Source organism: Chelonia mydas, chromosome 10 (assembly GCF_015237465.2).
Source record: "Chelonia mydas isolate rCheMyd1 chromosome 10, rCheMyd1.pri.v2, whole genome shotgun sequence".
NCBI classification, from domain to species: Eukaryota; Metazoa; Chordata; order Testudines; family Cheloniidae; genus Chelonia; species Chelonia mydas.
The window spans coordinates 70,439,381-70,451,907 of NC_051250.2; the positions used below are offsets into that span (position 1 = coordinate 70,439,381).

Sequence of the window (12,527 nt, forward strand, 5' to 3'; positions counted from 1 at the left end):
CAGCACATGCTGATGAGAAGGCAATCACCATGCACAAGGATTGGGCGGAATACTAGTCACAGACTACATAATCAGCATTAACAGAAGCCACAAGTACATGTCCAGGTATGAAGACATCCTTCTGAATATTTATCATGCAATACCATAAGCAACCACTAGTGGTTCACATCAGCCTCCATCCCGTTGGTGTTGAAGACAATTGCAAATCTCCCATTGACTTCAATGGGTGCAGAATTGAGCCCCATGACATTATAATGGTTACTACTCTGTGCTGCGAATACAACTGCAATTCAAATCAGCTGAGGAGGAGGACAGGCTTATGGCAGAAACAGGCCCAGGACTGAGAAGTTGCTGTTGCGATCAGAGAATTCCTCTGTGACTTTGTTATAATTCTATGTGCTTCAATTTCTCCATTTGTAAAATGGGAAAAAATATTGCTTACCTACCTCAAAGAGGGCTGGTGAAGCTAAATTCATTAATGTTTGTAAAGCACTTTCAGATCCTCAGATGAAAAGCTATATAAAAGGGAACCGTATTATTATTACCCACACCTTTCCAGGATTAATTTATACACCCATTATAGTTCAGAGATCAAAGGACCAGGAAAATACTAGGTTATCGTAACTAGGAGAGAGTAGGGCTGTGCATAGCGAGTAGGGCTGTTCTGAAATTTATCCAAAAAATTTTTTAATGTAAATATCGTTTTTGTGTAAATCAAAACCTTTCAAAACCAGGTCTATTTTGATGAAATTTTGTTCAGGAAAAAAAGGAAGTGTTTAAAAATGTCAAAACATCCATTTTGACATGTTCAGAAAGGAATATTTTCGATCTTTCATTTCAAAACCATGTTTGCAACAAAATTAATTGTTTATAATGTACAAATATTTGTAAAAGTTTTAAAAGGTCAAAATCAGAGGAACATAAGAACGGCCATACTGGGTCAGACCAATGATCCATCTAGCCCAATATCTTGTCTTCTGACAGTGGCCAATGCCATATGTATCAGAGGGAATGAACAGAACAGGGCAATTCTCAAGTGATCCATCCCCTGACAACTAGTCCCAACATCTGGCAGTCAGGGTACGTCTACACAGTAAAGAAACACCCATGGCTGGGCCCTGCCAACTGACTCGGGGTCATGGGGCTCAGGCTGCAGGGCCGTTTCATTGTTCTGTAGACTTCCAGCCTGGAGCCCGAGCACTAGGACCTCTGCAGGGTCCTAGAACCTGGGTGCCAGCCCAAGCCCAGAAGTCTACACAGCAGTTAAACAGCACCACATCCCAAGCCCTGCAAGCCCAAGTCAGCTGGCAGGGGCCAGCCACAGGGTTTTCTTTGCTGTATAGACATACCCTCAGAGGCTTAGGGACACCCAGAGCTTGGGTTTGCATCCATGACCATCTTGGCCAATAGCCATTAGTGGACCTATCCTCCAGGAAAATGATTTGATTTTATTGAATCAAAGCATGTCGACTGACCCAAAACAAATTTTGTTTCACAGGAAATTTTTTTGTTTTCATTCCATTCTGGAAAGAAAAAAAAATCCCAAAATGCGCAAAATCTTGCTCCTGCCCCACTCTAACAATGAGCCAATTAAATCCACTGGAAGAAACGCTCAGCTCCCTCCACACAACACAACCTAAGCTGCCATGAATTCATCAGCCTCCTTACATTTCTAGGTTTTAATTTAGTCATCTATTGTGGTGACAAGGCACTGATGTGCTTGCTCTAGTTTACAGAGGAAAGTTTCATCATTACCTGGGTGTAACTGAATGGATCTTTTAATTACAGATCTTTGGAGGGCTAATCCATCCATTCATTCTGCTATTTACCATAATTTCCAGTGGTCCCTAGGGGCTAATCAGCTGGTATCTCACCCAGGCATTCCTTCATGAAGTCATTGGGTCCTACTTACAGTAACACGCCTGACAAAAAAGATTTCAGCTTTGCTTGGAAAAACAACCAATTTGAACTAGAAGCTCTGACTGGTAGATTATGGCAGTTACTGTGTGTATGTCCCTTTCCCAAGGTTTCTTCAGATACATGTTTCCTGTAAAGGGACTACTTGAGGTTATTAGTTTCCTTCCTACCATTACTTATCACCAACTGAACAAGAGAGAAAGAGATGGTGGGGAAAAAATTAATTCCAGCACATCTCCTGTGTATGAACTTCTCTGACCTGTGTGTTATGTGCTCCAACCTGGGGCAGAATGTCCACCCTGCAATTTTTAGCATGCTACTTTGAGCCCCACTAGCACAAGTCTGTCTATAGGGCTGGGAGACATGCTCCCAGCTGCACCGTAGACATACCCTGGGTCTCTCTGAATCTCATTTTCCCATCTGAAAATTGGGAATAATGGTATTTCCTTTCCTTACAGGGATGTTGTGATAAATGCATTAATGACTGCCAGGTGCTCAGTTACTATGGGGATGAGGGTCATACAAGTAACTAGACAGACAGGTGCACCATCCCTGTTGAAAATCCTGGACACCTGATAGCAATGCATCGGCAAGCCCATTGTCTGCTCCCACTTCATGGCACAGGGCATCTCCAACAGTTTTCATGTAGCTGATGAGCTCCATGCCTGACAGGTTGCTTGGCAGATCAAATGTATAATGCTATGGGCTCAGAATATGCAAACTAGCATGGAACATGGGTGCATGCTGTGCTCCCACTATTGGGTGGGTAGAGGACCGTTTTCTTCATTTGGGGTGGTAACTTAGGGCAAAACCTGAGAAGAGCAGAGCACCTGAAACTCCCCTTGATTTCACTGGGAGCTGCAACAGCTCAGCACCTCTCAGGATTTGGCCCTTTGCTGTTCTTGCTGCTGCTTCTTTCACTTGAGAATCTTTCCCCCCACACACACACACCCCCCACCACCACCCCTCAGGACACACTCTTCTTCCCTCCACCCAGTAAAGTGAAAGACTAGGGTCGGAATAGTTGGGATCAAAGACTCCAGAGGGGAGAGTCTCTCACAACCATTATATTTCTTCCCCTCTGTGCCGTTAATTTTAAAACCACTCAGAAGTGACAACATCAAACCCACGGCAGGTGCAGTGCAGTGGCTCATCGCACTCATGGGAGCTTACAGAAACCCGCTTTTTTACATTATTCTAAGAACTGCTACTGTCTTCCAAGGAAAAGCTTTTAGCATAATTTGGCAGGCTGAGTCTGCACAGAACAACTCTTTGTGAGAAGCAAAAAAGCGGGGTGGAAGGGGGAAGGACTAGAAGAAGGAGACGAGCGAGACAAAGAATCCTCCTGCTCTTTGAATGAGCATCCCACATGCTGGCAGCATGGGGGACAAGTGGTTTTCTTTTTGTCAGAAGGCAAGCAGGGGCCTTACAGTTGGGGTGAGGGGCACAAACGCCATAACCCAGGGGATGCTCGGACTCCAGACAGAGGAAAGGGTTACGAATGGCAAAGCACAAGGGACCCAAAGCACAGCACTTTGCCCCTGCCACCCACCGTCCTCTGGTTTCCTTAAAATCAAACTTGTCCAGTCTCTGCTGTCTTTCTCCTCTAACATGTCAGTAATAATAATAATACAAGGGAAAACCAGCATGATAGCAAAAGCAGGCAACAGGGAGGTGGAGGGGAGAGGGCAAAGGTAACTGTGCTGAAATGAGCGTTGGGGCCCTCATAATTTGAGCAGGAGGGGGAAGACCTGGTTTTAAACAAAAACCCACAACTCCCTTTTCCTTCAACATGCTGTGCATGTGCAACTTCTGGGAACATGCACGGCTTGTGCTTCTCATTAACAAGCTGCACATTAATAAATTTAACTCAGACAAATGTAACCATCCTTGGACCACATTAATCAAAAGCCTGACAAGACCGATCTAAAGAGCTGAGAAAGGAAAATAAAGCATAGCTAACACAGAGGGGTGTCATGCACTGATTTTCTGTATCTCCCTGCCCCCCGCCTACATACCAGTATTCCTTGTGTTCAGAGTAACTCCTCCCCACCAAATCTATCCTTCCATACAGATGGTCCTATCCCTCCTAGCACCCTGCTATGTTTGTCCAGTGCACACTTGTGAAGCAATCTCTTTCTTCCCCACCCCCTGTGTCTCTAATAAAGAAAACAGAGAAGGCTTATAGGGTATTAAAGCAAGATCATGCCCAAAAATTACACAGCTCTGAAAAACTGTATGTGATCTATGTTGTTGAAAAATCTCTCAGGAAAAAAAATATATATAAATATATATATATATAAAATATATAATATAAAAATATATAAAAATATATAACAAAAATTTGAAAGGCAAGCAAAACCACTAAGGCTTCTTGGAGACATGAATAGCCCAGAGCCCTAGAAAGGAAAAGAAAAGACCAAAGGCCATCAACAACTTCTAGTCATTCCTCCCTGGGTTGACTCCTCCCAGGATGCAGCTCCACATCACCTCCTGAGCCGGAATGTATGTTTGCAGGGTCTGCACCAAGCAATGGAAGTCATTCCCATGAAGTCTTCTCCCCTGGGTCTTGCAGGATTCAGCTCTTTATGCATTTGCTTTTGTTGGGCTGGGTTACTAGCATGGCAAAATAGTGGAAAATATTGGATTTTTAGCATCAGCCAAACTACTTCAGAGTAGGGAGGGCTTCTCACACAAGCCAAGTAGACTGAGGAACAACTGCTGACCAAAGCAACGCAAAGCAGCAAAAATTAAGCTCAGTGCCCCCCCAAGCCATTATTAACCAAGCTGCTTAAACGAAATAGACAAATACATGATAATTCAGGCTTGTCTGGAGGCAGCCCATGGCACAAAACACAGTATGGTGTTTTTCTGCTCTTTCATTAGATAAAACAAATATTTTCTATCACATAATACTGTCATTATTGTCATTCATACAGCGTGCTATATGTGCCCATGACATACAAAAAAAAATGACTCAGTCTTGCGCCCACCATCCCTGCCCCAAACAGCTTCCAAATGAGTTCAGAGGATACTATTTTGATAGTTCAATTAGTTCATTACTAGAGTTGGGTGAGATTTTTCTGCCAAAATTTTTGCAGTGGAAAATGGCGATACTGAAATGCTTTGTGAATGTATGTCAGTTTCATCAGATTGTTCATTTTGGGGAGAAAAAACAAAACAAAAATTCAGAAAAAAATCAGAAGTGTTTGGTTTGACATTTTTGCAATGTTGTTACACTGAAAGGCGTTAATGGCCACCATCATGCATGTCCTTCAGCTGTAGACAATCACACATCTGTGCTAGATCACCCTTCATTCAGGCTAAATGGAAGCCACAATTAAATACTCCTTTATGTAGCAATAACTTGACACAACAGGAAGCCACCATCCAACCCATGAGGCCACATAGGAAAGCATGAGCAGAGGTAAACTGTATGGTTGGAGGGGTTTCCCTGAGGCTGATTGCAAATGCAGGGACTATGAGACTGACAAGCTGTGTACATCTGTGTGTGAGAGTAGCAGAAAACAAGAGGAGAAGTCATGAGCATAGTCGAGAGAGGGAGCTGAGGGACAGAGTTGCCTGGGGACCAGGACTGGCTATAAAGGCAGGCTTGGAAACTGTGATCAAGGAAACTGACTGCTGTGTGTTTCTACTATGTTCAGGGAAACAGGACTTCATGTTCCTTCCCTGCAAATAAATAGGATTGCGCCAAATAAATACCTGACTCATATGGAGTCGTGGCTAATTGACTTGAACCAAAGCAATAATAACAGTCACTCTGTTATAAACTGGAACCAAAATGGAACCCATAACTTTCACCAGCCCTAGAAAGGGAAGAAAGCAGAAAGGCAAAATTCTCTTCTCCAATCCACATGGTAGTACTCGACGCTAATATTTCTGTGCTCCCTTTATGTACGGATCTAGTGTTGATGTCAGTGGGATTCCCACACATATACTACTGCAGACAGCTGATAGGGTTCAAATTCAGAAACCAAAACCTCCATAGAATTGTATTGCTGGATATCTCAGTGATATAAAGATGTACATTTCCATTACACATTGCCTCCCCAAAAGATCCCAAAGCCATTTATGAAGTTCACAAATCTTACACGGGAATTCTTTCACCCACTGCAGCCACCTCTGTGGCGCAACATAGCAGCTTAAATATTTAATAGCACGAAGCATGCAAACACTACTCCCTGGGTTAACAGTGAAAGTGAGGACAAATGCTGTGTCCAACTGAATCTAAGGTGAGCATCTATGGAGACAGAATGGAATGACGAGTTGGAATTTGGCCAAGGGAAGCGCGGTTTACATCCCTTTTTCTTATGAAAAGTGCCATAGGATCTATGAGGCCCACAAGTAGCCAATACCTTAGTTGCGTATCTTAGGTAGGTACTTACGGAACTGCTCCAGGTCATCACTACTTTTAGACTCTGGCATAGCAGTGATGGTGAGCAGTGGGCATGGGTTTCCTCCCAGAGTCTGGCACAGTGTCTGCTGTCTGTAGTAGACCTTCTTGGGGTTCCTGGTTTCTTCCAGGATGTCAAGATGGGACTGAGAAAGAAGCAAGGTACGAGCTTTACAAATGAGCTCATACTGTTTGAAAACTCATTATATTTCAGTCTCAGGCATTTAAACTGTGCCCTCACCTTACAATCTGGCTGGTCATTTCCTCTGTTATTACCCACTCCTTTACCCTATTCTTTCTTCCGTCAGCAAGAACTACCTCCCTCAAGATGTTTGTTGTCAATGCCCTAATAGGTTCATTACAATATGGACACCTGTCCCACCAGGAACGTGGCTAAAACCCATCAACTTAGTTAACACAGGACACCCAGCAGCCACCAGATGGTAACAACTTTCTACCAACCTGGGCTAAATTTCAAACAGACAGTGACTTAGAGACAAAAGACTCCAAATCTTATCACCAGGCCTTAGATCAATCTGTTGATTCCACCCCAATCATCCAGTGTCTAGATGAACAAATACAGTTGGAGACCTATGATTTTCTACTTCATAAACCAATTTACTGTATAGAGTAAAAATGCAATTATTATACCTATTTAATTATCTTGCACAGATATAAAGGATTTATTACAATCAATTTCTTATATGCTATGGTAACCAGTGCAACTTAGTGGAACCATTGCTACCATAGATAACACACAACAGACTGTTGCATTATAGCTTCACATGCAAACATTTAACAAAGCAATTTTTAAAAAACGAATTACTCATCAAGTACACTTGATTAGTACTGGTCAAAAAGCAATGCACTAGTGAGTGTATCCATTGAAAATAAATTCCTCTGTATATATGCTGTAAATATGTCTGCAATTATTAAAAATATATGATATTATTAGAAATGTTCTCAAATCACTAACTCCACATAGAAGTTTATCATCTTCCCAAATGCCCTTGGATTACTAATCACATTTACTTTATTACTTGTCTGTAGGAAAAGACATATTTCACCCACAGACACATGCTTTAAAATAAAACCTACTGGTGCACCGACCTGAGTTAGAATTTGTTCGTCATGCAAATTACAGTAGTATAATAATCTTCCAAAGGGAAATGTGCAAGTCCCATCACTAATGCCATCTTAAATTAGCCTGGTCAAAGTTTCTCTGGAGAATATATTGCAGGCAGTAATCCTACTTTGGCCACCATCTGGACTTAATTATCAGCTCTTTTCCACCTCTAACACTCACTGTCCAAACCCTGATGTCCTTCACTCAGTTTTAATTCATTCAATCCTTGCTGAGGCAAAATTCTCATCGATTTCAAGGAGCATTTTACCTGAGTAAGCAGTGAGGAAGGAATGAGTAAGTACTTCAGGATTTAGCCCTGTGAATCTAAGAATAACAACATCCTTTCATTTCGATTCTATTCATTCAGGTGAGATACTCAAGGATTCCCACAGGGTACAAACTCTCAAAGCCTTGCATGCCCGCATACCAACAGAAGAAATCAATACATACTGAAATCATGACTACGTACAGTACTTCAGTAATAAAGAATTCAGTAGGCCTCACATCCCTCGGTCTCCCAGTCCCCTACTCTCCTGCTGGCTGCAGCACACACCTGCCTTTGCATTAACTGCTTAAGTATATGCCACGTTCAACTTCTGGAGCTCTCTCTGCGTTCCACGTTAGCTCATGGAAGTAACTGGGTCCCATGGGCTTGGTGCAGATTGGCTTGCACGCATGTTTTGGACAGCCAGGGCTTGACCTGAGGGATCTCAGGTACTGAATCCAGCTTTTCTGAACATCTGTAGTGGGATGCGAAGCAGTCAACTAATGTCTTGTGGTTTGGAATGGGAATGAACCTAACATGGACTAACATTACCTAACATTACCATGCTGGGCTAGTCACACACAGTGACATGGCTTGTGTTACATAAGAAAGGAGGTTTTGTTCTCCTTGATGTTCTCCTCCATTCTTGTGCAAGGGCAAAATGGTACATTTAATAAGGTTTGAGCTTTAGAAATAGTCAGCAAGGGGCCCAAAATAGCTTTGTCCATCCATCAATTGCCCCTAGCAACAGGGATTGGGTAGAAGGCATTAATGGCAAGACAATTAAAGGGGGCTGAGAAAAGGGTGGCAGAGGCAGCCTGAACGCCCGGTATCTTCACTTTTGGAAAGGTTTCTCTCTCGTGCTTAATGGGGAAGTGATGTGCTGCCTGGGATCCTCCATTTTCCCCTTTATTCTTCCCTTCTTTAGAAGCCTCACCCAGGGCTCCCCCACCAGTATGGTTCAGAAGGTGAGCTGGATACAGCTTTCCCCAGACCTCCCAACACCATTCACCAGCTGGCCGATGAAGGGCTCTAGGGAGCCACATGAGTGAATCTCTCCTGCCCCAGAGGAACATTAACATCCATTTCAACATAGCTTTGGGACAGTAAAGCCTTATGCTTTGGGTTGGTTTGTTTTTCCAGCTGGGAGCGTCTAACTGGGGTAGAGTGCACAGCTGACAGAGTAAATCTGAAACAGGCCCTGCACCTCAGCATTGCATGGTGCAGCTCTGAAAATAGCAAGTCGTTACATGATGGCCGAAAAGGATTAGCCACATAGGAGAAGCAGTCAGTCTTTTCCTCCTAGCTTGCCATTAGCCTAGAGCAGCCCGCACTCTAAGGATGGGATGCTGGACCTGTCTGGGTTGGCTGGTAAAAACTAAAAAAAATATCGGCCTTTAATCGCAGCCTGCTCCATGCAGTTCACGCTCATGGCTATCCTTCAACTCCTTCCTGACCTCCAGAGTGGTCAGGGACCATTGTAGACAAGGCAATGAAAGCATTATGAAAAATAGCTAAAAGAAAAGGAGTACTTGTGGCACCTTAGAGACTAACCAATTTATTTGAGCATAAGCTACAGGCTGTAGCTCACGAAAGCTTATGCTCAAATAAATTGGTTAGTCTCTAAGGTGCCACAAGTACTCCTTTTCTTTTTGCGAATACAGACTAACACGGCTGCTACGCTGAAACCTGAAAAATAGCTAGCATCCTGTGAGCAGTGCTACAAATGGTAGCATATGTGACATATCAAATACTACTCATAATCAAGACAGCTCCCCTCCCTTGTTCCCATCAGTCTCCTCGTGGGACAGGCCAACATTACCATCAGTGCAGAATAAGTGTAGGGGTAATGGTAGGCCAGGTAGCAGACATCCTCCCCATGAGGGAACATGACGGTGAAGGTGAGCGTGTAGTAGGATTTCCCTCGTGCGCCTCCCGCTGTGGCTGCACTACGGCGGTAATGGTTTCTGGAGGAAGAGAAAGAGGGGGAACAGATTGTAATCAGCTTTTGGGTCCTCATCTTGTGTGCTTGTGCAAGAACTGAACCATCGGAGAAGTCTCCATCCCGAATGAGCTGGGGCAGAGCTCCAACCTCAACTGTGCATGGTGCACACTCTAAGAGGGCCAAATTCAGATGCAGCTGACCCAGCTCTGTGACAGACCGAATGTAGCTTGCAACACAGTGCCACTGAACACTCTCCACCATACAGCTAAGGCCCATGTTACAGCAGGTAGGCTGAGAGGGTTAGTGCCAGCATGCACAGCTGGATTCAAGCAAGTTACTTGGAATCCAATGGTCCAAGCGGGCCAGGGGGGAGCAGTGAGTCAGAGGCAGAGCGGCTGGTGGCAGCACTGGGCATAGTTTGCCCCTGCCAGGCCTGTGCCTCCGGGGCTGGGCTACCTTGTGGGAAGATAACAGTTCATCTAGTGTGGGGAGGTGGAGCCAGCAGGGGATGGGTGGATGGGAAGAGGCTGTCTAAGAATACTTGAAGATTTTGGAGGAATAGAAATTTTTGGAGTTAGGGTCCAGTCCGTGCACTGTAAGAAAGGCGGAACTGGAACAGCATATAAAAGGATAGGGGGAAAGTGAGGTGAAGGGACATGGGCAAAATATTCCATACACCATCAAAGGCACAACTTCGGGTTGAGCAGAGAAGGGAGCTGGGATTGAGAGGAGTCAACACCTGGAAGCGGAGATGACCTCATACAGACTTGCATCTCATGGGCCAGCCAAATCACCCCCACCAGATCCCTCCCTTTCAGTAACAAGAGCACCCGAGTCTTCAAGACTCCACAAATCTCCCTTCACATATTCGGCACAACCTCCCATGCAGGGGATTAACTCTAATAAAGTTGTGGCTTCTGGATGAGAAGGAACATTTTCCTGCAGCACAGATGAAGAGCCAATTCGTGCACTTGAGAGAGAAATATCATGGCAAATTGCACCCAGAAGTATATTTCAAACAATATTTTTCCCACATTGCACCAATTATGCTGTTGCCAAACCTTCTGATTTTGAAGGACTGTGTGGCTTTTTGACAAATGTTATCATAATGTTGCATTAAAATGCAAAATACTGGAGGAGACCAAAAGATGCAATTTCAGCTCCTGAAATTTACAATACCAGTTTATTTTTCTGTTGTTTTTTATTCAAAGGGGTGAAGAGAGGAGATAATTATTCTTCTCAAATCCTCCAGAATAATCAGCTCTTCGTCACAAGAAACACACAGCACAAGAGCGCATTTCTTTTCAAAGCATATGAATTTAGTGGTTATGAACACGTGAGGTGAATGGTACTGGCTGGAGCAAGGAATCACACAGGCAGCATTCCTGCCTCCATGGCACAGTGAAAAGGCACAGTGAAAATGATTTAATGCTCAGCTGACGCCCAGATGTTTCTCTCTGCTATTTGCAAACAAAAAACAGGTAATACATCATTTTAAATATTAGAGTGAAATCCTGACTCAGTTCCAAGTCAGTGGATTTGATTTCAGTGGGGCCAGGATTTCATCCCCATTTTCTTAAAAATCAAGACAACAACATATCACCTTCTCTTCTGGTGAATCTGGATAATGGGGTCGGGATGGGGGGGGGTGGTCAGGAGCCATCTCTTGTGTGATTTATGTGGATGGGACGTATCCTCCAGATCTCTATTCTATTCATTTTTACTTTCAGGGTCACAATAACCTCATAACCTCAGACTCAAGATGCTGTTACAAGCCCTGAGATTTTCTGAGACAGTCCTCAGACATCCCCCACAGGTGGTGAGAGGTGAGATGGGTGTGGCAGGTGGTTGCTATCCAGTATTCTGTCTTACAGTTCTGCCAATGAATTTCCAGTCTGAACCTAATGCTCCAGTCCTGAGTTTCCCCTCTACCAGCTCCCAATGCAGCTCAGTCCTGACCAAAACATCCTTTTGTATCATATTACTCCATCACCACCGCACAGCTCTGACACTAGTGCAATCCTAGTGCATTAGTGCAATAGCATTCAGCTATTCCAGTTCTGACCTCTTTCAAATCACTTTTCAAAACTCATCTCTACTGCAATGCCCACAGCAAACAACCTAGTTATAATGGCAAGTCTACAGGGCTAGTGACCCCCGGGGGTTTTATTCATCATTACTGATTCATAAAAAAAGTAACCTACACATGTAGCTAGCTGATACATCCCTGTGTTCCTATTACTGATAGTCATGACCTCCTGCACATCCACCTGTTATGTCCTGGCCTTATTTAGCTTGTAAATACCTTGGGTTAGAACTGTCTTTCTCCATATAATCGTATAGCACCCAGCACAATCCTGAACACTGCTAGGATACAAACAATAAATAATAATCTTCCTAAATTATGCCCAAATGTGATGTGATATTAGGATGGGTCATGTGACAAGTCCACTAAATATATTTTCACATTTGATCTGTCTGATCCCCAGAGGTGGAAAAGATGACACATTCACGCACAGCAACCTCTGCTCTGGTCCCTGCTACCTCATTTATCCTCTCTTCCCAAAATGTGCCCAAAGCTCTGCGCTCTTTCCAGAAGCTAACCAACCGGTTCTTAGAAAGGATATGCAAGACCCAGTGATGGCTTTATCAGCATGAAAGCTACATCTGCTGTGCCTTTGAGTCACTTTATAATAGTCAAATCATAAAGCTTGCTGCTGTCCTTCAAATATACTGTGTACCAGGCAGTTTACCTCTAACAGCAGCTACTGCAAGTTAATTAACAATTATAATAATACTTATCACTTACTGTGTAAAGCACTTGTCATGTTCAAAGTCCTTTGCCAACATTAGTTAATAA

At 43.6% G+C, this 12,527-nt stretch overlaps 1 protein-coding gene across 1 annotated transcript in view; it reads right to left on the reverse strand.

Moving 5' to 3' along the window:
* AGBL1 (AGBL carboxypeptidase 1) overlaps positions 1–12,527 on the reverse strand; it is a 354,668-nt gene that overhangs the window by 267,555 nt on the left and 74,586 nt on the right. The window contains exons 15-16 of the mRNA XM_027822795.3: positions 9,545–9,689; positions 6,324–6,477 (exon numbers count right to left, since the gene is read on the reverse strand). Of these exons, the coding sequence (XP_027678596.3) occupies positions 6,324–6,477; positions 9,545–9,689 (299 nt within the window). The remainder of the gene's footprint in view (positions 1–6,323; positions 6,478–9,544; positions 9,690–12,527) is intronic.